Genomic DNA, 26,216 nt, shown 5'->3' with positions numbered 1-26,216 from the left:
GCCCTTTGACACAAGGAGTGTCACGTATGTGCAGAAGACAGACTTGAATGTCAAGAGTAACTGGAAGAACCCATAAGTTCTCATATTTCACACAAGGGGAAACTGAGGCCCAGAGAGGTAACATGACTCCAAGTTCTCACAACTCGGTCCATATCCTCCAGGAATAATGTTTGTTGAATGAATGAGTGACATGAGGAATGGGGAATAGAGGAAGGGTGTGGTAGAAGACATAAGTGACAGCTGACATGGAGCCAGCTGGCCTCTTCACACCTCCTGCACCATCCATTCATCCCACAAACATCCACTGAGCCGTGGTCAAGGCAGCCTCTGGCCTCACAGCCTTCTGTCCAGCAGGAAAGGGATGTTGAATGCATCCCTTTCCTGCATTCAGGAGAGGGTGATGTTGGGGGACAGGCTTACAGAAGTGAGGACCTTGGAGGCCAGTAGGTCATAAGGGAGATCACTGGGGTTGAGCTGAACTAAAGGGGTGCATGAGAGCAGTAATGGGGGCATGGAGACATGACCTAGTGAGCAAGGGCTTCCCTGAGGAGGGGACATTTAGGCTGAGACTGGAACGCTGAGAGGGATGAGCCAGGTGCAGGGACAGGTGGAGTGGGAGGACAGGGTTGCTCAGGTTGCAGGAATGGCATATGTGAGGCTTCGAGTTGGGAAGGAGCTTGGCAGGTTTGTTAAAGGTCCAGAAAGGTGGTGTACTAGTTCTTATTGCTGCTGTAACAAATACCACAAACTCACTGTCCTAAGGTAACACAAGTTTATTCTCTTACAGCTTTAGAGGTGAGAAGTTCACAGCGGATTCTCGGGGTTGTGTTCCCTCTGGAGGCTGTAGGGGTCAATTCTTTCCTTGTCTTTTCCCGCTACCAGGGGACACTTACATTCCTTGGCTTGTGTCCCCTTCCTCCATTTCCAGACCCAGCAGTGTAGCATCTTCTTTCCTCTCTGTCTCCCTCTCTAAGGATCCTTCTGATTATGTGAGGCTCACTGGATAACCCAGCGTCATCCCCCATCTCAAAATCCTTCATCACAACTGCAAAGTTCCTTTGAAATATAAATGATCATATTCACATGTTCCAGGGATGAGGATGTGGACACTTTGGGGGAGCATGAATCATCTGCAGCCTGGATGCCAGGCAGGAGTTCTCTGGGCTCAGTACATGTTCCATCACTTATCCCTCAATCCATCTAATCCTTTCCAGGCAGTTGAGACGGTGGAGGGACAATGGTTAGGGGTGGAGGTGGGACTGAGTGGATCCCAGAGCCCATGGCTGCCCATATGTGGTCAGCGTTCCATGACCTTACACACATACACACACACACAGAGTCTAAAAAGTGGCTGTTAACACTGTAGTGACCGGAAGTAGTTGAGCCGGATTACTAAGCGTTCAAAAGTCAGACGAAAACATTGCTACCAGATTAACAATTGGGCTACACAACCAATAGCAGTAGCCTGATTGGTGGGGGGTTTCCCTACCTTCTGAAAATGAGTGGAAAGGAGGGAGGAATCCAGCCAGAGAGGATGTTTTTCCTACATTCCTGCCTCACGTGGCTGCTCAAAGTGAGGCGGCTCAGCATCCCTGGCAGGTGTGGTGGGTATTTGAGGAGGTGCTTATTAAAACACCAATGTTGGTCCCACCCTCTGAGTTTCTGGATCAGTAGGACTGGGGTGGGCCCAAGAAGTCACTTTTAGAACAAGTTCTCAGGGGACGCTGATGCTGCTGGTCTGGGGACCCCACATTGGGAACCACTGTAGTAGGTGGTGCTACTCCACTTTTATTTTATCTGTGTGGTTTTTGGAATAACATTCTGCAGAGAAAGCAACATGGTAAACATCTGAACCTCATGTTCTTTCACGCTTCCTCCCGTAAGAGAGGAGCCTAAGACTCCAGTATTTTATTACAAGGCTTAAAGTGGGTGCTGGCACAGCATAGGGCAGTATTCGAGAGCACTGACAAACAGAGCTTCCAGTTCTACCACTTACAGGCTGTGTGCCTTGGAAGAAGTTACTGCTCCTCTCTGAATCTATCTGTCTCTCTATGGGTACCATATGGGTACCATATAATCTCTAACTCAGATAAAAACAGAGTCCCAATGTCAAAAAAAAACAAACAACCCAATCCAAAAATGGGCAGAAGACCTAAATAGATATTTCTCCAAAGAAGATATACAGATTGCCAACAAACACATGAAAGAATGCTCAACATTGCTAATCATTAGAGAAATGCAAATCAAAACTACAATGAAGTATCACCTCACACCGGTCAGAATGGCCATCATCAAAAAATCTACAAACAATAAATGCTGGAGAGGGTGTGGAGAAAAGGGAACCCTCTTGTACTGTTGGTGGGAATGTAAATTGATACAGCCACTATGGAGAACAGTATGGAGGTTCCTTAAAAAACTAAAAATAGAACTACCATACAACCCAGCAATCCCACTACTGGGCATATACCCTGAGGAAACCATAATTCAAAAAGAGTCATGTACCACAATGTTCATTGCAGCTCTATTTACAATAGCCAGGACATGGAAGCAACCTAAGTGTCCATCGACAGATGAATGGATAAAGAAGATGTGGCACATATATACAATGGAATATTACTCAGCCATAAAAAGAAACGAAATTGAGTTATTTGTAGTGAGGTGGATGGACCTAGAGTCTCTCATACAGAGTGAAGTAAGTTGGAAAGAGAAAAACAAATATGTATGCTAATACATATATATGGAATCTAAAAAAACAGACAAAAAAATGGTTCTGAAGAACCTAGGGGCAAGATGGGAATAAAGACGCAGACCTACTAAAGAATGGACTTGAGGATACGGGGAGGGGGAAGGGTAAGCTGGGACAAAGTGAGAGAGTGGCATGGACATATATACACTACCAAATGTAAAATAGATAGCTAGTGGGAAGCAGCCACGTAGCACAGGGAGATCAGCTGGGTGCTCTGTGACCACCTAGAGGAGTGGGACAGAGAGGGTGGGAGGGAAGGAGATGCAAGAAGGAAGAAATATGGGAACATATGTATATGTATAACTTATTCACTTTGTTATAAAGCAGAAACTAACACACCATTGTAAAGCAGTTATACTCCAATAAAGATGTTAAAAAAAAATAGATACAACCACTATGGAGAACAGTATGGAGGTTCCTCAAAAAACTAAAAATAGAACTACCATACGGGGCTTCCCTGGTGGCGCAGTGGTTGAGAATCTGCCTGCTAATGCAGGGGACACAGGTTCGAGCCCTGGTCTGGGGGGATCCCACATGCTGCGGAGCAACTAAGCCTGTGCTCCACAGCTACTGAACCTGTGCTCTAGAGCCCGTGCTCCGCAACAAGAGAAGCCACTGCAATGAGAAGCCCGCGCATCACAACGAAGAGTAGCTCCTGCTCGCGGCAACTAGAGAAAGCCCGCGCGCAGCAACGAAGACCCAACGCAGCCAAAAATAAATAAATAAATAAATAAATTTATTTAAAAAAAGAGAAATACTGTATGTTCTCACTTATATATGAAATCTAAAAAAAGTCAACTCGTCTTTTTTCTTTCTTCAATGGAAGCTTCTTAAACTGTCTCTTTATTTCTCCAATTCACTGTATGATTGCTCTTGATTTTCTAAAATGATGATGCCTTTATTTTCATCACTGGTCATGGAAAAGAATCATAATAGAAAAAGTTCAATGAAATACATAAAAGTTGAGTGGAAATATAAAGAAAATTCCTAGAACTTTATGATCACTGGTGCTTTCATCCTAATGATCACCTTCTGGACATCTCAGCATGTTGACCTAGGATGATCACAAATATGAATTACATCATTCTGTTACTTACCCAGTTTCATTTGCCCCATGGTCAGCAAGCCAAAGGCCAAGATTCTGAGGTTTGCAGTTGGGAGAGCCCTTATTTACAAGGGAGCCAAGAAAGGAGACAGGAGAACAAGTCTGAGACCTTCCTCTTCATAGGCGAAGGAGCAGGGATATTTATGGGTGAACAGTATAGGGAGGTAGAGGTGCAGGGAAAGTTGATTCAAGGCAGGAAAATGGTGAGGTAATAGATGCTCTGGGCACGCTTGTCTGAGTTACATGCTTTTTCATGGAATACATGTTCAGAAGATGGTGGCTTTAGCATGATCTGAGGATGGAGTTTTTGGCCCTCTCATGTAAAAATGTCATACACTGTACACTCATGAAGGTCCAGTTGAATGGTCGCTGGTCTTGACTGGTTTGAACCGGGCAAGACTAGATCCATGACCTGAAAAAAACAACTTAAAAAATTATTAATATAGTGAACCATATGTCAGAGGTGTTATCTTTAGAGGGTGGTTAAAGGAATCTTGTAATATATTGTCTAAGGTATGGGAAGCTTACAGGGCATGCAATTCGCAGGAACAATGAAGACGAGCTTGACAGGTGAAGACAGGTTACAAGAGGAGGGTTTTAAACAAGCTGTTCCCTTCTCTGCTGTTCTGTGAGGCAAACTCAAGTTACCAGTTTCTGTTAACCCTATGAGTTGGGTTTCAATTCCACAAGGATGGAGCCCATGTAACCTTTACTTCCTAAACTCCATCTAGGCCTAGTGGAATCCCAGGAATATAATAATCATTTGTAAGACATGACCTGAAATAATGAATGAGAGGGTGATTGTTATAATCATAGGAAATTTTATACAAGAACAGGTTACATTATAAAGTCAATCATGTGACCTGTATGTATTTTACTTTAACCTACTATGTTCAGCACTGCCTTCTTATTGTGTTTTGTGTGACTTGTTAAAAAAAAAAATCATGAGCCTACAAAGACATTAGCCTCCTGTACACTGTTTCTATCCCATGCACCTGTGTTTTAGTTGACTCAGGCTATTATAACAGAATACCATAGACTGGGTGGCATAAACAAAGAAAATTTATTTCTTACAATTCTGGAGCCTGGAAACCTTAGATTATGGAGGCAGCATGATCGGGTTGTGGAGGGAGCTAGCTTCCTAGTTTCCTCACATGGTGGGGCGTGGGGGAGCTCAGGTCTCTTCATTCCCATCTAAGGGCACTAAACCTATCATGGGGCTCCATCTCCATGATGTCCTCCAAACCTAGTTACCTTCTAAGGGACCACCTCCAAATCCCATCACACTGGGGATTAAAGCTTCAAGATATGAATCTGTGGGATGTGCATGTGTTTGGGTGTGGCAGGAGGAGTAGGGAATGGGGAACAAACATTCAGTTCATAGCAACCCATCACCGTACAGAGAACAAGACCCCAGTGGACCAATCAGCATTCCAGCGGCCATCCTCCTCTGGAGGCCACCCTCAAGTCTCCTGTAAACTGCCAAGGCTATGGGGACTCCTGTGTCTTTCCACTTCTGTGGGTCTCCAACACGACTGCTCTGTCCAGGCCAGGATGCGGGTTGTGTTCTCTCCCTTCTTGCTCCTTTGTCCACTGACAACATTATCTCCAGGCACTCATCACAGTGAGTGTGAGACCGTTAATCAGATCATGGAAATCTTTCAAAGGATCCCCTCTTCATTCCAACTCCCACCTGCCTGTGACCTGCCTGTGCCCTCCCTGCCCAGCATCAGTGACTTTCACCTGTTCCCAAGTTGGCCACACACTTCACTAAATCAGCGTTTGCACCGTCCACCCAGTGCCCCAACACAATCCCCTCAACTGAAAACGTTCTTTGTTTGACCAAAATTTATTCAGGCTCCTGAATCCTCTCCTGGGATTGTCTGTGTACTTCCTTGTAAAATCCAGTTTCAATAAGAACCATAAGTCAGTTCAGCAAGAATCCCCACGCTTGATATCTGATGACCCCAAAAATCTGATCAAATTTCCTCACTGCCCACTATTGGTATCAGATCATGCTGGGCTGCCTTTAGCAAGAAATCTGTTACGTTGGTTCAGCCAGAATCCCTCCCAGACCTTATTAATTTACCAGCCAATAACCCCCCTGCTTTTTGGATGTGAATCCCTACTTCTATCTGTTGAAGTTTGAATGAAGCCAAGTCACATGCTGGGTATCTTTTCCTCTATTGTCATAGTCCTGAATAAAATTTGCCTTCACCACGTAAACCTGTGTCTGTCTCTGATTTTCTTCTGACACATCTCCCTCAACAGATTACTGCTCAGGCAGGACATCTCCTTCTGATTATCCCACAAATGCCCACAAATCCGACAACGACCAACTTGGAGTCTAGCCACTTTTGATATTTTCCATATCAGCCCTCGAGTTTTTTTCAGAAAATTAGTTTTAACTTCTCACTGTAAAGCAATGGTCTTTTTGGACCTCATAGAAACTGCCATCCCATAGAAACATCGCCGGCTTAAACTCTGCAATTTCCGCATTTCCACTAACATCATGTGAAGGCTCTCTGTCAGTCCTTTGCAACATTTAGGTTGTCTGACAATTTGAGGGGTCCTTCTGATCCTGTCACCTAATTATTCACTGCACAGAAATGGGAAGATTACTCTACCTGGAAGAGACCTTGATTCACCAGCCTAAAAATGGGGAAAATAGCAGCGATGTTTAGATTTTCTCTGAAGGTGATCTGAGGTAGTGAATAAAAAGTGTCCGCACCATTCTTACCCAGTTTTTGTTCAATAAACAGAGATGTTTATGATTATCATTGGTACTAATCTCACTCTACCGCATGTCTTTACTAAAAAGGATGGTTGACCTGGGAGTTAAAATGTCTACTGAGTAGAATCCAATTTAACCCTATTTTATGCAAAGGCCATTTATACCCATGGCAGAAATGTGGTGAAAGGAATCTTCCGGAACGTGACCCAGAGGGAAAACACACTTAAAGAGTCCTTGACTTGGTGGCCAGTGCTATATAAGAATTGTTTGGGCATCAAATAAATGGGGTGGGAGAGAGACATGGAAAATTCTTAGAGATGGAGAAAGGATCTCCCTTTATTTGTGAAGTTAAACTTCAAAAGAATCTCTGTGTGATGCAGCCCAGGTGGGAGTCATCCCTGAATGTGGTAGAACCTTAAGCACCAAATAGAAGAGAAAAAAATTTCTCTCTTTATGAAGAGAAAAAAAGGTTTATTTCTGTGCCTAATTGTGTCTCCTTGTTCAGAATCTGTCTTGAACTTAGCTAAGTTTGAGAAAACAGTAATTATCTAAATACATTTGCAAAGGGGCCAATGGGATTATGGTTCGGCTTCCAACACCCAGGAAAATGTTTGGGGCTATTTGTCATCTGGAAAGTGTCCTCAGTGAGAAAAAAACTTAAAGAAAACCTCTCCTGGTAGCATCTGCCCCTGGATGACCGTGTTATTTGCGACTGACCCACGTTTATTTCTTCCCTGGCTGCAAGTTCCCAAAGAGCCCACAGTGCCCACCCTCAGTGGCTCTCAGTCTTGGAAATGTCTGATCCCAGGACTCACACCTCTCTCTCTTCTCATATTCTTAGATTTAGTCTTTTCATGGTGTTTGCTGTGCTGATCCCAACTTTCTAGGAGGAAACACCCTCAAATGTGACACTGTTTCCTCTAAGCCACTCTCTTTTACTTTCTAAATATCACCCAGAGAAATGTCTTTAAATCTCCATCCTCCTTAAGAGAATAAGAACTCTTTATTTTCAACTGTTGCAATCATTCAGTGGTCCCTTCAGGAATGCCCAGCTCCAAGAGGTGAAGCCCCCACCCTTACTTCTCACTGTGATCTTGACATACCCACCTTCACAGAAGGCTTGGCTTAAGGCTGGAAAACCAACCACATCTACAAAAGCTCTTCCCTTGCTCCCTGAATAGGCTCATCATCTCCTATCCTTGCTACATAACATCCAAGTGACAAGTTGATACAGAAACATGTTTATTTTGTTTTCTTTGGGAACAATACCACTGTCCTAATGAAGCTGTTTTAATTCAGGGACATTTTGATAACTTTGATATGGCCAAAGATCCCCCAATAATGATGCTTTCAAGTTATGTTTTTTTCTTGTCCGATGTCAGGAAGCAATAATCCCTTTCCTGTTTGACCCCCAGGAATATAACTGTCTGTATTGGTAGAATACAGTCAATGTTTGTGGAGTGAATCCATGAATGGGTCCTTGATTCCCCCTCCATCATTCTTTCTGTTTCCTGAATGGATATCTGATTCAATCAAGTAATCTGGAGAAGAATGAAGATCCAATCAGGATCAATCCAATGGGCAGTATGGAATAAAATCAAGGATCCTTTTCTGATTGAGTTAGTAGTTGGCCAGAGGGGTGATGGGATTAGAAAGGTGTATAAAAGCCTCAGCCTCTGAAGAAGGAATGCAGAATCTTCTGGCTTCAGAGTCACTGGCTGGGGTCTCCACATGGTCTGAGGTCCGAGCACCCCGCCAACCTCATCATAGCGGTAAGTTACCAACCTCAGCTAAAGACACCCTCTTCTTACCCACGGTTAGCTAATCTTGAAGGGTAGCATGGATCTCTGGATGGCACAGAGAGTTTTTGAAAAATCATTTTTTTCAGATGAACACATTTCAGGTTTTGGTTTTGCCTCTCAGTGTAGTTTTGCCTAAATCTCAAATATTCTGATTTGTTCTTTGGCTTATCTCATTTTTAAATGTCCCCACCAAGCAGATATTATTTTTTAAAATATTTATTTATTTATATTTTTATTTGGCTGAGCCAGGTCTTAGTTGCAGCACGTGGAATCTTCGTTGCGGTATGCGGGATTTTTAGTTGCAGCATGTGGGATCTAGTTCTCTGATCAGGGATTGAACCCCGGTCCCCTGCATTTGGAGCACAGAGTCTTAACCACTGGACCACCAGGAAAGTCCCTCAAGCAGATATTCTTAATAAAAAACATCTGTTTGGAATGTTATTTCTTGAAATTTAAATTTAAAATATATATTTTGTGGACAAATAGCATTCATTGTAGGAGTATCTCCTTAATCTTTACCAGCCAAGTTAACTGAGGTAACTGAGGATGTAGGCTGTGTTGGTCCACATGACACTCCTCTTCCCATAGATTTAGGGCTCTAAGTCGTGGTCTGAAAGTCTTTCCCAAATAAAGATTAGAGTCAGCTTTCAGGCTCCTTGGTACATACTTCCCAGTAGGACAGGAATTAAGCAAAGCAGTGGATGGAACTGAATGAGCTAGTGGTTGCCTTTCCTCCTCATTGGCACTTGTGAGATGCTTGTTCTAGATCCAGTAGGGAACATGTTATAGTTTTCTGCCCCCTGAGTCCACAGTGTAATATGGGCTAATTGAGGCACTTCTGTCTCTGCCAGAGCAGTGACATTGGCCTGAGTAGGTACTTCTGAAGGTTTGGGAGACAGTCTGAGGTGTGCTCCTGCTTGGCCTAAAATCGATGCCTTGTTCCCTGGCAGTTTCCACAGGATTCCTTTTGGAGCTGAGTCAGGATGAGTGTCCAGAACCCACCCAGACTCCTGGACCTGGCGGGAACAAGCCTGCTGAGGGATGAGGCCTCAGCCATTTCTGCTGTGGAAGATCTGCCCACTGAGCTCTTCCCACCACTGTTCATGGAGGCCTTCCATGGGAGACACATCGAGACCCTGAAGGCCATGGTGCAAGCCTGGCCCTTTGTCCGCCTGCCTCTGGGGGACCTGATAAACATGCCTCATGTGGGGCCCTTACAAGCAGTGCTGGAAGCACTTGATGTCCTACTTGCCCAGAAGGTTCGCCCTAGGTGAGTCTGATTCGCATAGCCTGGTAAAATCCTGGGTGTCCTGGAAGAGACAGGTGGGGTGAGGGAAAGTAGATGGACAAGGGATGGACCAGAGGGTTCTGATGATGCCAGTGAGGGAGTTCAGAGGCCTTGGCTCACTATGGGAAATGCCTTCCTGATATGTAAGGGTACCTTAGATGCAAGGGGGGTTGAAAGAACATGCCCCATCTCCTTCCTGTGACGCTTAACAGTACTAGAAGTGAAGAACCAGAAAGGGGCGGAGGGGAAAGGGAGACGGAGGAAAGTGAGGCAGAGAGGGAAGAGGGGGAGTCAGCAGGTGATGACAGAAATGTGAAATAAAAACACAGGTGGACAGTCTGTTGTCAATTCTGAGACAGTGGTTTTATTCTGTGTGGATTTTAATGCACCCCCACTAATCTGTTCCCCATAGGAGGTGCAAACTGCTAGTGCTGGATTTACGGGATACGGGCCAGATCTTCTGGAGCATGTGGTCTGGAGCCAGCACTCACGGGTGCTCAAGCTCAGGAACGGTAGCAGTGGCTGAGCACAGGTCAATGACACAGGAGCCCTTGGCTTCCTTGGAGGTGTTCATAGAACTTTGCCTGAAGAAAAGGACCCTGGATAATTTCCTCACCTACCTCCTCAGGTGGGTGGAGCAGAGAAAAGTTTCCATACACCTGTGCTGTAAGAAGCTGAAGATCGTTTCAATGCCCATGGAAAATATTATGAAAGTCCTGAGTATGGTGCAGCTGGACTGTATCCAGGAGGTGCAAGTGAATTGCACCTGGCATCTGTCCACCCTGGCCATGTTTGCTCCTCTCCTGGGCCAGATGGGTAATGTGCAGAGACTCCTTCTCTCCCCCATTCTTGTGTCTGCCTTTGAGGAGCAGGAACAGCAGCACGTTGTCCAAATTACCTCTCAGTTCCTCAGGCTGCACCACCTCCGGGATCTCTATATGGAATCTCCCTCCTTCCTTGAAGGCTGCCTGGACCAGATGCTTAGGTGAGAGTGAGCCACTGACCAGGTAACAGTGAACATAACACTAGAATGTCACGTGAACTGTGTCATTTGCTGCTCTATCCTGAAGTGTGGTATCCCATAACCACACAAATCAAGGTAGAGGAACAAACTGCTATAGAGGTTCTGTAATGGGACACCTTAGCAGAAAGCTATAGATCATGGGGTTAGGATCCATTGAGGGTGGACATGGGTTCTTCCTTAGGAAGAGATATCTATGTCAGATGACTTAGGAAATTAGGTAAGTGAAGAGGGCATTAAAGAAGGGAAACCACCTCAGACCCGAGCAATTCTAAAGAGAAGCTCTGGGGAATTCCCTGGAGGTCCAGTGGTTAGAACTCTGCACTTTCATGGCTGAGGGCTTGGGAAACTACCATACCACAAGCTACATGGCAGAAAGAGAGAGAAAGAGAGAGAGAATCTCTGTGCTTACCACGTTTGTGAACACAATGAGCTTGTCTCAAATTCCCAGTCTCTAAAAGGCTGTCTTTTGCTCCAGAAAAGTTAATTAATATTTAAGAAATGCATGATTCTGAGAGGACGGTAGTGGAGCAGGAGCCACAGATAATAAAAAAAAGTGGTAGATGGTTTGCAGATGATGCAGGGTTGTAAGTGAGCCCCTGCAGACTGGCAACCCCTGTTGATGATGTGGGATCTTGTCCAGTTTGATTCTCTATACATGTCTCCCACCAGCCTCAACTGGCCCAGAGATACAGGTGCCTAGGGCTTAAGCATGGTCTGAAAGAAGCCTGAGCTGAAAGCATTTTATGTTTTCTCTCCCAATATTCAAATTCAGTGATGCTCACACTTGATTGAGACTCAGTGTTAGGGTCTCTGCTGAGCAGGTTCTAGTGCATTTCATTATCTTCATTCATCATTTAAAAGAGGTGAAGTAAGTTTCACTCTGCTTGACCCATGAGGAAAGAGAGCTTTCAAGATACTGTAAAGTTGACCCACTCACACAAAGAAGATGACAGGAGTCAGTCTAAAATGAGACTGGTCATTCTAGGTATTGACCTTCTTAAGGCAGTTAGTAGGACCTTGGCTTTGGGCAAATCAACTATCTGCCAAATTTAGCTCATGCCACCCTGGTTTCTCAGACCTAATTGCTTGTTTTCTCCCCAGATGCCTGAAGACCCCCTTGGACAACCTCTCAATAACTAACTGCCGGCTTACAGATTCAGACTTGATCCATCTCTCTCAGTGCCCAAACATCCGTCAGCTAAAAGGCCTGGATCTGAGTGGTGTCACGCTGACCGACTTTAGTCCTGTGCTCCTCCAAGTTCTCCTGGAGCAAGTTGCAGCCTCCCTCCAGGAACTGAACTTAGAGCAGTGTGGGATCAGTGACTTTCAACTTGAGTCCGTCCTGCCTGTCCTGAGCCACTGTTCCCAGCTCAGGACCTTTAGCCTGTGTGGGAACCTCCTCTCTATGACCATCATGGAGAAGTTGCTGTGTCACACCACTGGTATGCCCCATTTAAGTGATGAGTTTTATCCTGCACCTCAAGAAAGTTACAGCCCTCATGGAGCTCTCCACCTGGGCAGACTTGCCCAGCTTCGGGATGAGCTAATTGAGATTATGAGGAATTTAGGATGTCCCAGGACCATCTGGCTTAGCTCCAGCCCATGTCCTCGCTGGGGCAATAAGACATTCTATCAAGAGGAGCCCTTTCTATACCACTGCTATATCTCTGCCTAGTTGGGTGCATCTATCAAAAGCTTTCTTCTGGGCATTTGGAAACCAAAATCTAGACAATAGATGCATCATGAAAGGAAAACAGACCTATGATTTCAGATATCAGCTCAATGTGAATGGGAAAAGGAAAGGTGACCCAGCACAGGTGCAGGATTGCACTGGAAATGTAGATGCTGGGAGGTGAGGGTACTTTCAGGGGCATGTACTTATAGCATCAGACATATGAATCTAAATTTCTGGATAGAAATTTGGGCTGGAGACACACATGTTGGCGTTATCCCTGGGGGTGGTGATTGTAAAGAAATGGTCAGAAATAAAGAGACCTTCAGTGTAAATGGACTGGTGTCCTCCATGGTATATTATCCTGTTTTCTCTGTTTTCACTTCAGTAATCTCCAGTTACTGATGAAAGAAAATGCACCAAATTGTCTATGATCGGGAACCCTACTGTTCCCATCAGTTCTCTATTCTGTCTTGGACATCATTGACCTCCTTACATACTTCTGTGGCTGTTCAGTGGGTTAATACACACAACAAGGGAAAAATACTCAGTGGTCAATGACGAGCTCTTGACAGGGCCCTCACTGCTGACTCAGGCCATGACCCTGGACATGAGCAGCCCTCATAGTTCTCTAAGTGGGTCCATTAGTCCCAGTTCCTGGCCTTCGTGTGTGCTGGGAAAGGGCTTCACTACACAGGTCAAGACCTCCAGTTCTGGAAGGGGTCGTCCACACTGCAGATGAACCAGACTCTCTTGTCCTTGTCAACCCATGCTTGTCATGAGGGGGTAGTGGTCCTCCTTGAGTTAAACTAGTTGTGACCAGTAAAGACATACAATTTCCTTTTAGCATAATACTAAAATCATACGAGCATATAACAGGGTTTTAGTATTTCCAAACCACATTAAGAAATTATATCCTGTTGTAGGGTTACGTCATGTCATTGAAAGACTGACATTAATCCTCTAACACCTACTATCTCTCCCTATCAGGGAAGACTAGTATAGCATGCTTTATTATCAACATATCAGCATGTATAAAAAAACACCTCCTATATACATCTTATAACTCATAGTCAACCCTCCCTACTCTCAGTTCCACATCCTCAGATTCAACCAACTGCAGATGGTGTAGGGCTACATTTACTGTAGAAAAATATCTGCAGGTAAGTGGATCTGGGCAGTTCAAAGGTATGTTGTTCAAGAGTCATCTGTATATACAGATATATATTAGGAGGGATTTATTATGGGAATAGATTTACACGGTTACAGAGACGGAGGAATCTCACAGTCTGAAAGCTAGAGTACGAGCAAAGCCAGTTTTATAACTCATGCCAAAGCTTAGGGCTGAAAACTGGGGGAGCTGATGATGTAACTCCAAGTGGGAGGCTGAAGGCTTGAGAACCAGGGGACCACTCATGTAAGTCCTGGAGTCTCAAGTCTCAAGAGCCAAAGGCTGCTATGTTCATGGTCAAGAAGAGAAAGAGGGAGAGAAGAGTGTCTTGTTCACTCAGGTCCCCAAGATATTGGATGATGCCCACCCACATTGGTGAGGGCAGATCTCTTTACTCAGTTGATGGGTTCAAATGTTAATCTCTTCCAGAAACACCATCTCAGAAATACCCAGAATCAATGTTACATAAAATTAACCGTCACAGAGACCATAAACAAAGGGCACCCAAATGAAGGTTCCTTGCTGAGGATTCAGGGGCTGGTATTGTTGGCTCAGGGGATGGAGTGGATATTGGGCTGGGGGGATCTTAGGCAAGAGGCACAGCTTCTCCATAAAATGGAGGTAATCATGCACAAACAGCATATGGGGTTCCTGTAGAATGAATGAGATAATGCATGTTGAGGCCTTAGCACTGGACCTGGCATACAGTAGGAGCTCAATAAATGACTTGTTTCCTTCTTTTCCCCTGCTAGCAGAAACCCCCAGGATTCTTCATTCCTCAAGCTTACCCTCTATTCTTACAACAGGAAGGAAAGAAGAAAGGACTCATCATTTACATGAGGCCAGCAATGAATCATCATTCACCCAAGCTGCTTTGGCAGCCAGCACTGGGAGGGGCAAGGGGAATGTCATAGGAAAGATTCCATTCCTCTCTAGTGATAGACATTCTGAGCCTCATGACTCCTAGGCCACCTGCTGGTAGATCAGACCAAATGGCAAAAACCAGTGTTGCAAGCAGGTCTGTAGTGTTCAGCATTCTAAAAAATCTGCTGTAATGTAAATGCTCATTTAGTATAAATATTTGTACTGTAATTTATATAAATATAGAAGAAATAAATTGTCTTTTAAAATTATAAAGACAATTTAGTACTTAAAAAAAAATGCATGTGTAAATTTACATTTCCACCAACAGTGTAAGAGGGTTCCCTTTTCTCCACACCCTCTCCAGCATTTATCGTATGTAGATTTTTTGATGATGGCCATTCTGACTGGTGTGAGGTGATACCTCATTGTGGTTTTGATTTGCATTTCTCTAATAATTAGTGATGTTGAGCAGCTTTTCATGTGCCTCTTGGCCATCTGTATGTCTTCTTTGGAGTAATGTCTATGTAGGTCTTCCACCCGTTTTTTGATTGGATTTTTGTTTTTTTGATATTGAGCTGCATGAGCTGTTTGTACATTTTGGAGATTAATCCCTTGCCAGGAAGTTCCTTAAAAAACTAAAAATAGAACTACCATATGACTCAGCAATCCCACTCCTGGACATATACCCAGAGAAAACCATAATTCCAAAAGATACATGCATCCCAATGTTCATTGCAGCACTATTTGCAATAGCCAGGACATGGAAGCAACCTAAATGCCCATCAACTGAGGAATGGATAAAGAAGATGTGGTACATATACACAATGGAATATTACTCAGCCATAAGACGGAATGAAATTGTGCCATTTGCAGAGACACGGATGGACCTAGAGACTGTCATACAAAGTGAAGTAAGTCAGAAAGAGAAAAACAAATATCGTATATTAACACATATATTGGAATCTAGAAATATAATACAGATGAACCTATTTGCAGAGCAGAAATAGAGACACAGACATAGAGAACAAACATATGGACACCAAGGGGGGAAAGAGGGGGTGGGATGAATTGAGAGATTGGGATTGACATATATACACTACTACGTATAAAATAGATAACTAATGAGAACCTACTGTATAGCACAAGGAACTCTACTCAGTGCTCTGTAATGACCTATGTGGGAAGGAAATCCCCAAAGGAGGGGATATATGTATACGTATAGCTGATTCACTTTGCTGTACAGCAGAAACTAACACAACATTGTAAAGCACTATACTTCAATTAAAAAAAAAATGCATGTGGATATTTAAAAAAATGTTAACTTGATTTGGATCCTCAAAAGAAAAGTGTCTTTAAAACTGATTTTAAAGACCATTCAAAAAGAATTGTTTGTTCTTTGAAAAATATTTAGAAAAACAAAATTTCAGAGCTGGAAGGATTACAATTATACTTTTTAAAGTAGACTTTATATTTTAGAGCAGTTTTGTGTTCTAAGTAATATTGAGCACAAGGTAAGAGAGGTTCCATTTAAATCCTTCCCCCACCATGTACATAGCCTCCCCAGCTATCAACATTCCCCACTGGATGGGTACATTTGTTATAACAAATGAACCTACATTGACACATCATCATCAACCAAAGTATATAGCTTATATTGAGGTTCCCTCTTGGTGCTGTGCATTCTGAGTTTTGACAAATATATAATGACATGTATCCACCACTGTAGTATCATACAGAGTATTTTCACTGCCCTAAAAATCATCTTTGCTCTGCCTAATTATCCCTCATCCACATCAACCCCACCTCATCACCTCAACACCTCAACTGATTTTTTTCACTGTTCTCAGAGTTCTCCTTTTCCAAAATACCATATAGTTGGACTTATACAGTATGTAGCCTTTTTCAGATTAATTCTTTCAGTTAGTAATAGACACTGAGTGTTCTTCCATGCATTTTCATGGTTTGATAACATTCCATTTTCTGTATATATCACAGTTTATTGAGTCTTTCACGTACTGAACGACAACTTGGTTGCTTCCAAGTGTTGGCAATTATGAAACAGCTGGTATAAACTTCCATGTGCCTGTTTTTGTGTGGATATAAGGTTTCAAGTCATTTGGATGGATACCAAAGAGTGAGATTTCTGGATCATAGGATAACGATTCTTATTAAAATTATTTTTTCATGACAATCTCCCCTGTTAGACAGATATTGTCCCATAAAGGGCAGGAACAGTGTCTCAATCACTGCCCATAACTGCCCACAGAGACTTGCATGGCAGTAAAAGATTATAGCTGCATGGTCCATGGAAAGCTTTATCATCAGTTTATAGTCAAATATTATTTTTAACTAAAATGCCAATTTGGAGAAAATCAAGGTTAGCTGGCTGACAATAATATAAACATGTAGGGTATAGAAGAAATAGCATTTGCAGTCAATACATATGTCCACGTAAATTACCTATGAAAGAAAACTCCATTTGTTTTCCATTCTTTTGTTGGATTTGCCCAAGTAATAAACAACATTCTCAGTGTAAAATATTCCAATAATACAGATAGAAGAAGCATCTCTCCTGAACTTCCTCCTCATATGTGTGTGTATATATACATATATGTATAGTATATATAATATATATACTATATATATAGTATTATGCCATGAAAAGAAAGATATCCTACCATATTCCACAAAAAGGATGAACTATGAGGGCATTATGCTAAGTGAAATATGTCAGAGAAAGATAAACATAGTATGTTCTCACTTATATGTGGAATCTAAAAAACTGAACTCCTCTTTTTCGTTCCTCATGGAAGCTTCTTAAACTCTGTCTTTTTAATTCTCCAATTCACTGTAGGTTGGGTCTTGATTTTCCAAAATGATAATGCCCCTATTTTCATCACTGGTCATGGGAAAGAATCTGACAATAGAAAATGTTCAATAAAATACAGAAACTTGAGTGGAAATATAATGAAAATTTACAGAACTTTGCAATCTCTGGTGCTTTCACCATAATGATCACCCTTTGGACATCTCAGCATGCTGATCTAAGATGCTTACAAGTATGAATTGCAATATTCTGTTACTGAACCAGGTTCATTTGCCCAACAGTCAGCAAGCCAAACAACAAGATTCTAAGGTTTGCAACAGAGAAAGTGTTAATTTACAAGACAGCTAAGGGAGGAGACCGGAGAACAAGTCTGAGATCTACCACTTCAAAGGCAAGGGAGCAGGGATATTTATGGGTGAAGGGTATAGTAAGGTTGGAGGTGCAGGGAAAGGCGATTGAAGGCAGGAAAAAGGTGAGGTAATCACTGCTCTGTGCAGGCATATCTCTGTTACATGCTACTACATGGGATGCATGTTCAGAAGATGGTGGCATTAGCATGATCTGAGGATGCAGTTTTTACCCCTCTGACGTCAAATGGTCATTCACTGTGCACTGCCACAGGCCCAAATGAATGGTCGCTGGTCTTGACTGGTTTGAACTGGGCAAGACTAGATCCATGACCTGAAAAAAACAACTTAAAGAACCATTACTATAGTGACTTATATGTCAGAGGTGTTATCTATAGGTCACAGTTAAAGGAGTGTTGTAATGTATTGTTTAAGGTATGGGAAGATTTCAGGGTATGAAATTTGCAGGAACAATGAAGACGAGCTTGACAGGTGACCTCAGGTTACAAGAGGAGTGTTTTAAACAAGCTGTTCCCTTCTCTGCTGTTCTGTGAGACAAACTCAAGAATTTCTATTAGTTTCCAGTTTCTGCTAATCCTATGAAGTGGGTTTCAATTCCACAAGGATTGGATTCATGTAACTTTCACTTCCTAAACTTCATCTACACCTAGTAGAACCCCAGGATTATAGTAAATATTAATAAGATATGACCTGAACTAATGAATGAAAGAGTGATTGCTATATTCATAGGGAACCTTATATAAGAATGGATTACAGTATAAAGTCAATCATGTGACCTGTATTTTATTTTAACCTACTATGGACAGCATCACCTTCTTATTGTGTTTTGTGTGATTTGTCCAAAGAAAACATTCATGGGACCACAAAGTCTTACACTTTCCCATACACTCTTGCTATCCCATTCATATGTGTTTTACTTGATTAAGGCGACTATAGCAAAATACTATGGACTGAGTGGCTTAAGCAAAGAAAATTTATATCTTATGATTCTGGAGCCTGGAAGGCTGAGATCAGGGAGGCAGCATGGTCGGGTTGTGGAGGGAGCTAGCTTCCTAGTTTCCTCACATGGTGGGGGGTCCTTCTAAGGGCACTAAACCTATCATGGGGCTCCATCTCCATGACGTCCTCCAAACCTAGTTACCTTCTAAGGGACCACCTCCAAATCCCATCACACTGGGGATTAAAGCTTCAAGATATGAACCTGTGGGATGTGTGTGTGTTTGGGTGTGGCCGGTGGAGTAGGGGATGGGGAACAAACATTCAGTTCATAGCAACCCATCACCGTACAGAGAACAAGACCCCAGTGGACCAATCAGCATTCCAGCGGCCATCCTCCTCTGTTTTCCCCACACCCACCCTCAAGCCTCCTACAAACTGCCAAGGCTATGGGAACTCCTGTGTCTTTCCACCTCTGTGGGTCTCCAACACGACTGCTCTGTCCAGGCCAGGATGCGGGTTGTGTTCTCTCCCTTCTTGCTCCTTTGTCCACTGACAACGTCATCTCCAGGCACTCATCACAGTGAGTGTGAGACTGTTAATCAGATCATGGAAATCTTTCAAAGGATCCCCTCTTCATTCCAACTCCCACGTGACCTGCCTGTGCCCTCCCTGCCCAGCATCAGTGACTTTCACCTGTTCCCAAGTTGGCCACACACTTCACTAATCAGCGTTTGCACCGTCCACTCAGTGCCCCAACACAGTCCCCTCAACTGGAAACGTTCCTTGTTTGACCAAAGTTTATTCAGGCTTCTGAAACTTCTCCAGCGATTGTCTGTGTACTTCCTTGTAAAATCCAGTTTGAACAAGAATTCTAAACCAGTTCAGCAAGAATCCCCACCATTTATATCTGATGACCCCAAAAACCTGATCAAAATTCTTCACTGCCCACTATTGGTAAAGGATCATGCTGGGCTGCCTTCAGCAAGAAATCTATTACATTGGTTCAGCCAGAATCTCTCCCAGACCTGATGTCTCCTCTCAGTAATTTACCGGCCAACAAAACCCCTGCTACTTGGCTGTGAATCCCTAGTTGCATTTGTTGAATTGTGAATGAAGCCAAGTTACATGCTGGGTTATCTATCGTCATAGTCCTGAATAAAATTTGCCTTCACCTCATAAACCTGTGTCTGTCTCATTTTCTCTGATACAACTTCCACAGCTGATTACTGCTCAGGCAGGAAAGTCCTTCTGAATATCCCCCAAATTCCCACATATACGAGAATGACCAACTTGGAGTCTGGCTACTTTTGGAGCTTTCCATACCAGCCCTCGAGTTTTCTTCAGAGAATTAGTTTCAACTTGTCACTTTAAACAATGCCCTTTTTGGATTTCATAGAAGATGTGATCCCATGGAAACAACCCCTGCTTAGACTCTGCGATTTCCGCATTTCCACTAACATCACGTGAAGTCTCTCAGTCTGTCCTTTGCAAGATTTAGGTTGTCTGACAATTCAAGGGGTCCTTCTGATCCTGTCACCTAATTATTCACTGCACAGAAATGGGAAGATTTTTCTACCTGGCAGAGACCGTGGTTCATCAGCCCAAGATAGGGGAAAACAGCAGTGATGTTTAGATTTTCTCTGAAGATTATCTGAAGTAGTGAATAAAAATGCCCACACCATTGCTCACCCAGTTTATGTTCAGTAAACAGAAAGGTTTATGATAATCATTGTTACTAATCTCACTCTATTACAGGCCATTAATAAAAGGGATTGGTGACATAGGAGTTAAAATGTCTATTGAGTAGAATCCAATTTAACCCTATTTTCTGCAAAGGCCACTTATAGCCATGGTAGAAATGTGGTGAAAGGAATCTTCTGGAAAGTGACCAAGAGGGAGAAAACCCTTCAAAGAGTCCTCACCTTGGTGGCAGAGGTATATAAGTATCGTTTGGTCATCAAATAAATGGTGGGGGGAGAGAGACAAGGAAAATTCTTGAAGATGGAGAAAGGGTCGCCCTTTATTTGTGACCTTAAACTTCAAAAGAATCTCTGTGTGATGCAGCCCAGGTGGGAGTCATCCCTAAAGCGGCAGAACCTGAAACACCACACAGAGCTTCTGAATTTAGTGCAGGAAAGGTGTTGCTATTTATGAAGAGAAAAACAGAATTTTATTTCTGTGCCTAATGGCATCTCCTTGATCAGAATCTGTGTTGAACTTTGCTAAGTTTTAGGAAAGAGTAATTATGTAAATACGCTTGGAAAGGTTACCCATGGGATTATGGTTTGGCTTCCAAGACTGCTGGAAAGTGGCTGGGCTATTTGCCATCTGGAAAGTGTCCTCAGTAAGAAAAAAACTCAAAGAAAACCGCTTCTGGTAGCACCTGCCCCTGGATGACCGTGTTATTTGCGACTGACCCACGTTTATTTCTTCCCTGGCTCCAAGTTCCCAAAAAGCCTACAGTGCCCACTCTCAGTGGCTCTCAGTCTTGGAAATGTCTGATCCCAGGATTCACATCTCTCCCTCTTCTCACATTCTTAGAGTTAGTCTTTTCATGGTGTTTGCTGTGCTGATCCCAACTTTCTAGGAAGAAACACCCTCAAAGATGACACTGTTTCCTTTGAGCCACTCTTTTTTACTTTCTAAATATCACCGAGAAAAAGGTCTTTAAATCTCCCTCCTTCCCAAGAGGGAAAAAACTGCTTTACTTTACATTGTTGCAATCAATCATGTCATCCCTTGAGGAATGCCCAGCTCCAAACCGTCCAGCGCTACTCTTACTTCTCAGTGAGATTTTGACCTGTCAACCTTCAGAGAAGGCTTTGCTTAAGGCTGGAAAACCAACCACATCCACACAAGCTCTTCCCTTCCTGCCTGAATAGGCTCACGGTCTCCTATGTTTCCTACATAACACCTAGGTGACAAGTTGATACAGGAATGGGTTTATTTTGTTTCCTTTGGGAATAGTACCACTGTTTTCATGCAGCTGTTTTCATTCAGGGACATTTTGGTAATTTTGATATGGCCAAAGTTCCCCCAACAATGATGATTTCTAGTTTTGTTTTTTTGTTGTCCAATGTCAAGTACCAACAATTTCTTCCCTGATCAAGCCCAGGAATATAACTGTCCATATTGGTAAATATCAATCAATACTTGTTAAGTGAATCAATGAATGAGTCCTTGATTACCCCCTCCATTATTCTTTCTGTTTCCTGAATTGATATCTGATCAATCAATTAATCTGGAGAAAAATGAAGATCCAATCAGCATGAATCCAATGGGCAGTCTGGAATCTAAACAGGTATACCATACTGATTGAGTTAGTAGTTGGACAGAGAGATGATGGGATTAGAAACATTTATAAAAGTCTCAAGCCCGAAGAAGAGATGCAGAATCTTCTGGCTCTGGACTTGCCAGCTGTGTTCTCCAGAGGGTCTGAGGTCTGAGCACCCTGCCAACCCCATCATAGCACTAAGTTACCAACCTCAGCTAAGGACACCCTCTTCTTACCCATGGTTAGCTAATCTCGAAGGGTAGCGTGGAACTCTGGATGGCACAAAGAGTTTTTGAAAAATCATTTCTTTCAGATGAACACATTTCAGGTTTTGGTTTTGCCTCTCAGTGTAGTTTTGCCTGAATCCCAAACATTTTGATTTGTGCTTTAGCTGATATCATTTTAAAATGTCTTTACCAAGGAGATATTTTTAATAAAAAAATCTGTTTGGAATTTTATTTCTTGAAATTTAAACACTACTTTTGTGTACAAATGGCATGCATGTTAGGGGTATTTCTTTCATCTTTACTAGCCAGGTTAACTGGGGTAACTGAAGATGTAGGCTGCGTTGGTCCACATGACACTCCTTTTCCCATAGATTTAGGGCTCTAAGTCATGGTCTGAAAGTCTTCCCCAAATAAAGTTTGGAGTCAGTTTTCAGGATCCTTGGTACCCATTTCCCAGTGGGACATGACTTAAGCAAAGCAGTGGATGGAACTGAATGGGCTAGTGGATGCCTTTTTTCCTCATCGGTACTTGTTAGATGATTGTTCTGAATCCGTCAAAGGCAAAGAGTTAAAGCTTTGTGCCCACTGAGCTCAGAGTGTAATATAGGTTAGGTGAGGCACTTCCACCCCTTCCAGAGCAGGCACCTTGGCCCTGAGTAGGTTCCTCTGAAGGGTAGGGAGACAGTCTTAGGTATGCTCATGCTTGGCCTGAAATGGATGCCTTGTTCCCTCGAATGTTCTAGAGGATTCCTTTTGGAGCAGAGTTAGGATGAGTTTCTGGACTCCACCCAGACTCCTGGACATTGCGGGAATGAACCTGCTGGGGGAAGAAGCCTTGGTCTTTTCTGCTCTGGAGGATCTACCCACAGAACTCTTCCCACCACTGTTGATGGAGGCTTTCCATGGGAGATGCATCGAGACCCTGAAGGCCATGGTGCAAACCTGGCCCTTTGTCCACCTGCCTCTGGGGGGTCTGAAAGACATGCCTCATGTGGGACCCTTACAAGCAGTGCTGGAAGCGCTTGATGCCCTGCTTGCCCAGAAGGTTCGATCCAGGTGAGTCTGATTCTGGTAGCCTGGTAAAATCTGGATCGTCCTAGAGGAGGCAGCTGGGGTGAGGCTAAGTAGATGGAAAAAGGATGGAACAGAGAGTTCTGAAGATGACAACGAAGACGTTTAGGGGATTTGGCTCACTATGGGAAATGCTTCCCGGAAGCATAGGAGTGCCCATGATGCAGGAGAGCCTGAAAGAACATGCTTCACCTCCTCCCAGTGCTGCTTAATGTTACTAGGAGTGGAGAACCAGAAAGTAGGGGAAGGCAAAGGGAGATGGAAGAAAGTGAGACAGGGAGGGAAGAAGGCAAGGCAGCAGGTGATGTCAGGAATCTAACGTTACAGCACAGGTGGGCAGCCTGTTGTCAAATATTGAGGCTGTTTCTTCATTCTGTGTGGATTTTAATGCATCCCCACCAATCTCCTTTTTCCCCATAGGAGGTGCAAACTGTGGGTGCTAGATCTACGTGACACTGGCCAGAACTTCTGGAGTATGTGGTCTGGAGCCAGCACTCACGGGTGCTCAAGCTCACGAATGGCACAAGTGGCTGAACACAGGTCAATGACAAAGCAGCACTTGGCCCCGTTTAAAGTTTTCATAGACCTTTGTCTGAAGAAAAGTACCCTGGATAACTTCCTCACCTACCTCCTCAGGTGGGTGGAGCAGAGAAAAGTTTTCATACACCTGTGCTGTAAGAAGCTGAAGATCTTTTCAACGCCCATGGAAAATATTATGAAAGTCCTGAGTATGGTGCGGCTGGACTGTATCCAGGAAGTGGATCTGGCATTTGGCATCTGTCCACTCTGGCTATGTTTGCTTCTTTCTTCGGTGAGATGAGTAATGTGCAGAGACTCTTTCTCTCCCACATCCACCTGTCTGCCTTCGAGAAGCAGGAGCGGCGTCATGTCCAAATTACCTCTCAGTTCCTCAGGCTGCTCCACCGCCGGGACCTCCATCTGGAATCTCCCTCCTTCCTTGAAGGCTGCCTGGACCAGACGCTCAGGTGAGTTGGGCCACTGGCTGGGTAACACTTAACACGCTACCATTGAAAACACTAAAATGTCAAACGCACTGCCTCCTTTGTTGCTCTATCCTGAAGTGTGGTATCCCGTATCCACACAAATCAAGGTAGGAGGCTAAAGTGGTATAGTGGCTCTGGAAAGGGACACACTGCTAGGGAGGTACAGATTATAGACTGGGATGTTTTGATCTAGCAATGAGGAGTTTGTGATTTCTTCCTTAGGAAGAGAGTCTATGTTCAAATGACTTATAAAAATAGGTAAGTAAAGAGGACATTGAAGGGGGGAAACCACATCAGACCAGAGTATTTCTGAAGAAAAGCTCAACGCTCACAAGGTTCGTGACTGCAATGAGCCTGTCTTAAACTCCCTGCCTGTAAAATGTTGTCTTATGCTCCAGATAATTAATATGTATTAATTACATTAATTAATATATGGGAAACTATGATTCTGGAAATGATGGTAGTGGATCAGAGTCAAAAGGATAGTAAAAAGTGATAGAAGGTTTGTAGATGATGCAGGGATATAGGTGATCCCATACAGACAGGCAACCCCAGTTGATGTTGTTCAATGTTGTGTAGGTTTATGTATGTCTCTGTACAGCCTCACCTGGCCAGAGATATAGGCGTCTGGAGCTCAAGCAGAGACTGAAGGAATCTGAGTTGAAATCATTTTTTATCTCATCTACCAATACTAAAATTCAGTGATGTCCACACTTGATTGAAACTCTCTCTGGCTCTTGTCTGAGCATGTCCTAGAGTACTCCATTATTTTCATTCATTCTCATAAGGAAGTGGAGTATGCTGTACTCTGCTTTATAGATGAAGAAAGAGAGTTTTCAAGATCCTGTGAAGTGACTCAGTCACACAATGGTGACAGGACTGAGCCTACAGCGAGACTGGGCAATCAGTGTATTGACCATCATCAGATGGTTAGACTAACCTTAGCCCTGTAGAAATCACTTGTCTCTTACCTGGAGCTCACCTGGCACCTCAGTTTCCAACAACTAATTGCTTGGTTTCTCCCCAGGTGCCTGATGACCACCTTGGACAACCTCTCAATAACTAACTGCCAGCTTACAGAATCAGACTTGATCCATCTGTCCCAGTGCCCGAACATCAGTCAGCTAAAAGGCCTGGATCTGAGTGGCGTCAGGCTGACCGACTTTAGTCCTGAGCTCCTCCAAATTCTGCTGGAGAAAGTTGCTGCCACTCTCCAGGAACTGGACTTAAGTCAGTGTGGAATCATGGACTCCCAACTTGAGGCCATCCTGCCTGCCCTGAGCAGCTGCTCCCAGCTCAGGTCCTTCAGCCTGTGTGGGAACCTCCTTTCCATGGTCGTCATGGAGAAGATGCTGCGACACACCGTTGGACTGCCCTGTTTAAGTCAAGAGCTGTATCCTGCGCCTCAGGAAAGTTACTGCCCTCAGGGTGTTCCCCTGGAAGGGAGACTTGCCCAGCTTCATGCTGAGCTGTTTGAGATTCTGAGAGACTTGGGATGGCCTAGGATCATCTGGCTTAGGCTCAGACCCTGTCCTCACTATGGTGATGCCATATGCAGTCACATCGAGCCTGTTATATACTGCTGTAATACTCATGTCTAGTTGGTTGCCTCTATGTAAAACTTTATTCTGGGCACTTGGAAACTGAAATCTAGGACATAGGTACACTATGAAGGGAAAACACACCCATGGTTTCTGATATCTGCTCAATGTGAATGGGAAAAGGAATGGTGATCCAGTGTGGGTGCAGGATTGCACTGGAAATACAGACTCTGGGAGGTGATGGGACTTTGGGGATAGGTGTTTATACAGTCAAATATGAATGTAAATTTTTGGAGCTGGTTACAGGCTTGAGACCCACATGTTGGAGTTATCCTTGCATGGATGTTTGTAAAGCAATGAAAAAAATAAAGAAATAAAGAGACCCTCAGTGAAAACGGACTGCTGCCCTCCATGATATATTATTCTGTTTTCTCAGTTTATACCTCAGGAATCTCCAATTATTGATGAAAAAAAAGGCACTGAGTTGTCTATAATCTGAAACCTTACTATTGCTTCAAGTTCTTTATTCCGTCTGGGGAATCTCTTATGTCTTTGCCTA

At 43.5% G+C, this 26,216-nt stretch overlaps 2 protein-coding genes across 2 annotated transcripts; both read left to right on the top strand.

Moving 5' to 3' along the window:
• The first annotated feature begins 586 nt into the window (after nt 1-586).
• On the top strand, nt 587-12,374 carry LOC133087273 (PRAME family member 15-like). Its single transcript, XM_061184100.1, has 4 exons — nt 587-684; nt 9,370-9,657; nt 10,088-10,660; nt 11,801-12,374. Exons 1-4 carry the CDS (start codon nt 587-589, stop codon nt 12,372-12,374), a joined length of 1,533 nt encoding a protein of 510 aa, XP_061040083.1.
• Nucleotides 12,375-22,852: 10,478 nt separating this feature from the next.
• On the top strand, nt 22,853-25,717 carry LOC133087272 (PRAME family member 12-like). The gene is given in 4 exon segments (XM_061184099.1): nt 22,853-23,097; nt 23,533-23,879; nt 23,882-24,098; nt 25,144-25,717. Coding segments are annotated over 4 exon segments (1,383 nt in total).
• The last annotated feature ends 499 nt before the right edge of the window (nt 25,718-26,216 follow it).

This window comes from Eubalaena glacialis, chromosome 3 (assembly GCF_028564815.1).
Source record: "Eubalaena glacialis isolate mEubGla1 chromosome 3, mEubGla1.1.hap2.+ XY, whole genome shotgun sequence".
Classification (NCBI taxonomy): domain Eukaryota; kingdom Metazoa; phylum Chordata; class Mammalia; order Artiodactyla; family Balaenidae; genus Eubalaena; species Eubalaena glacialis.
This window is presented reverse-complemented; position numbering and strand designations above follow the sequence as displayed.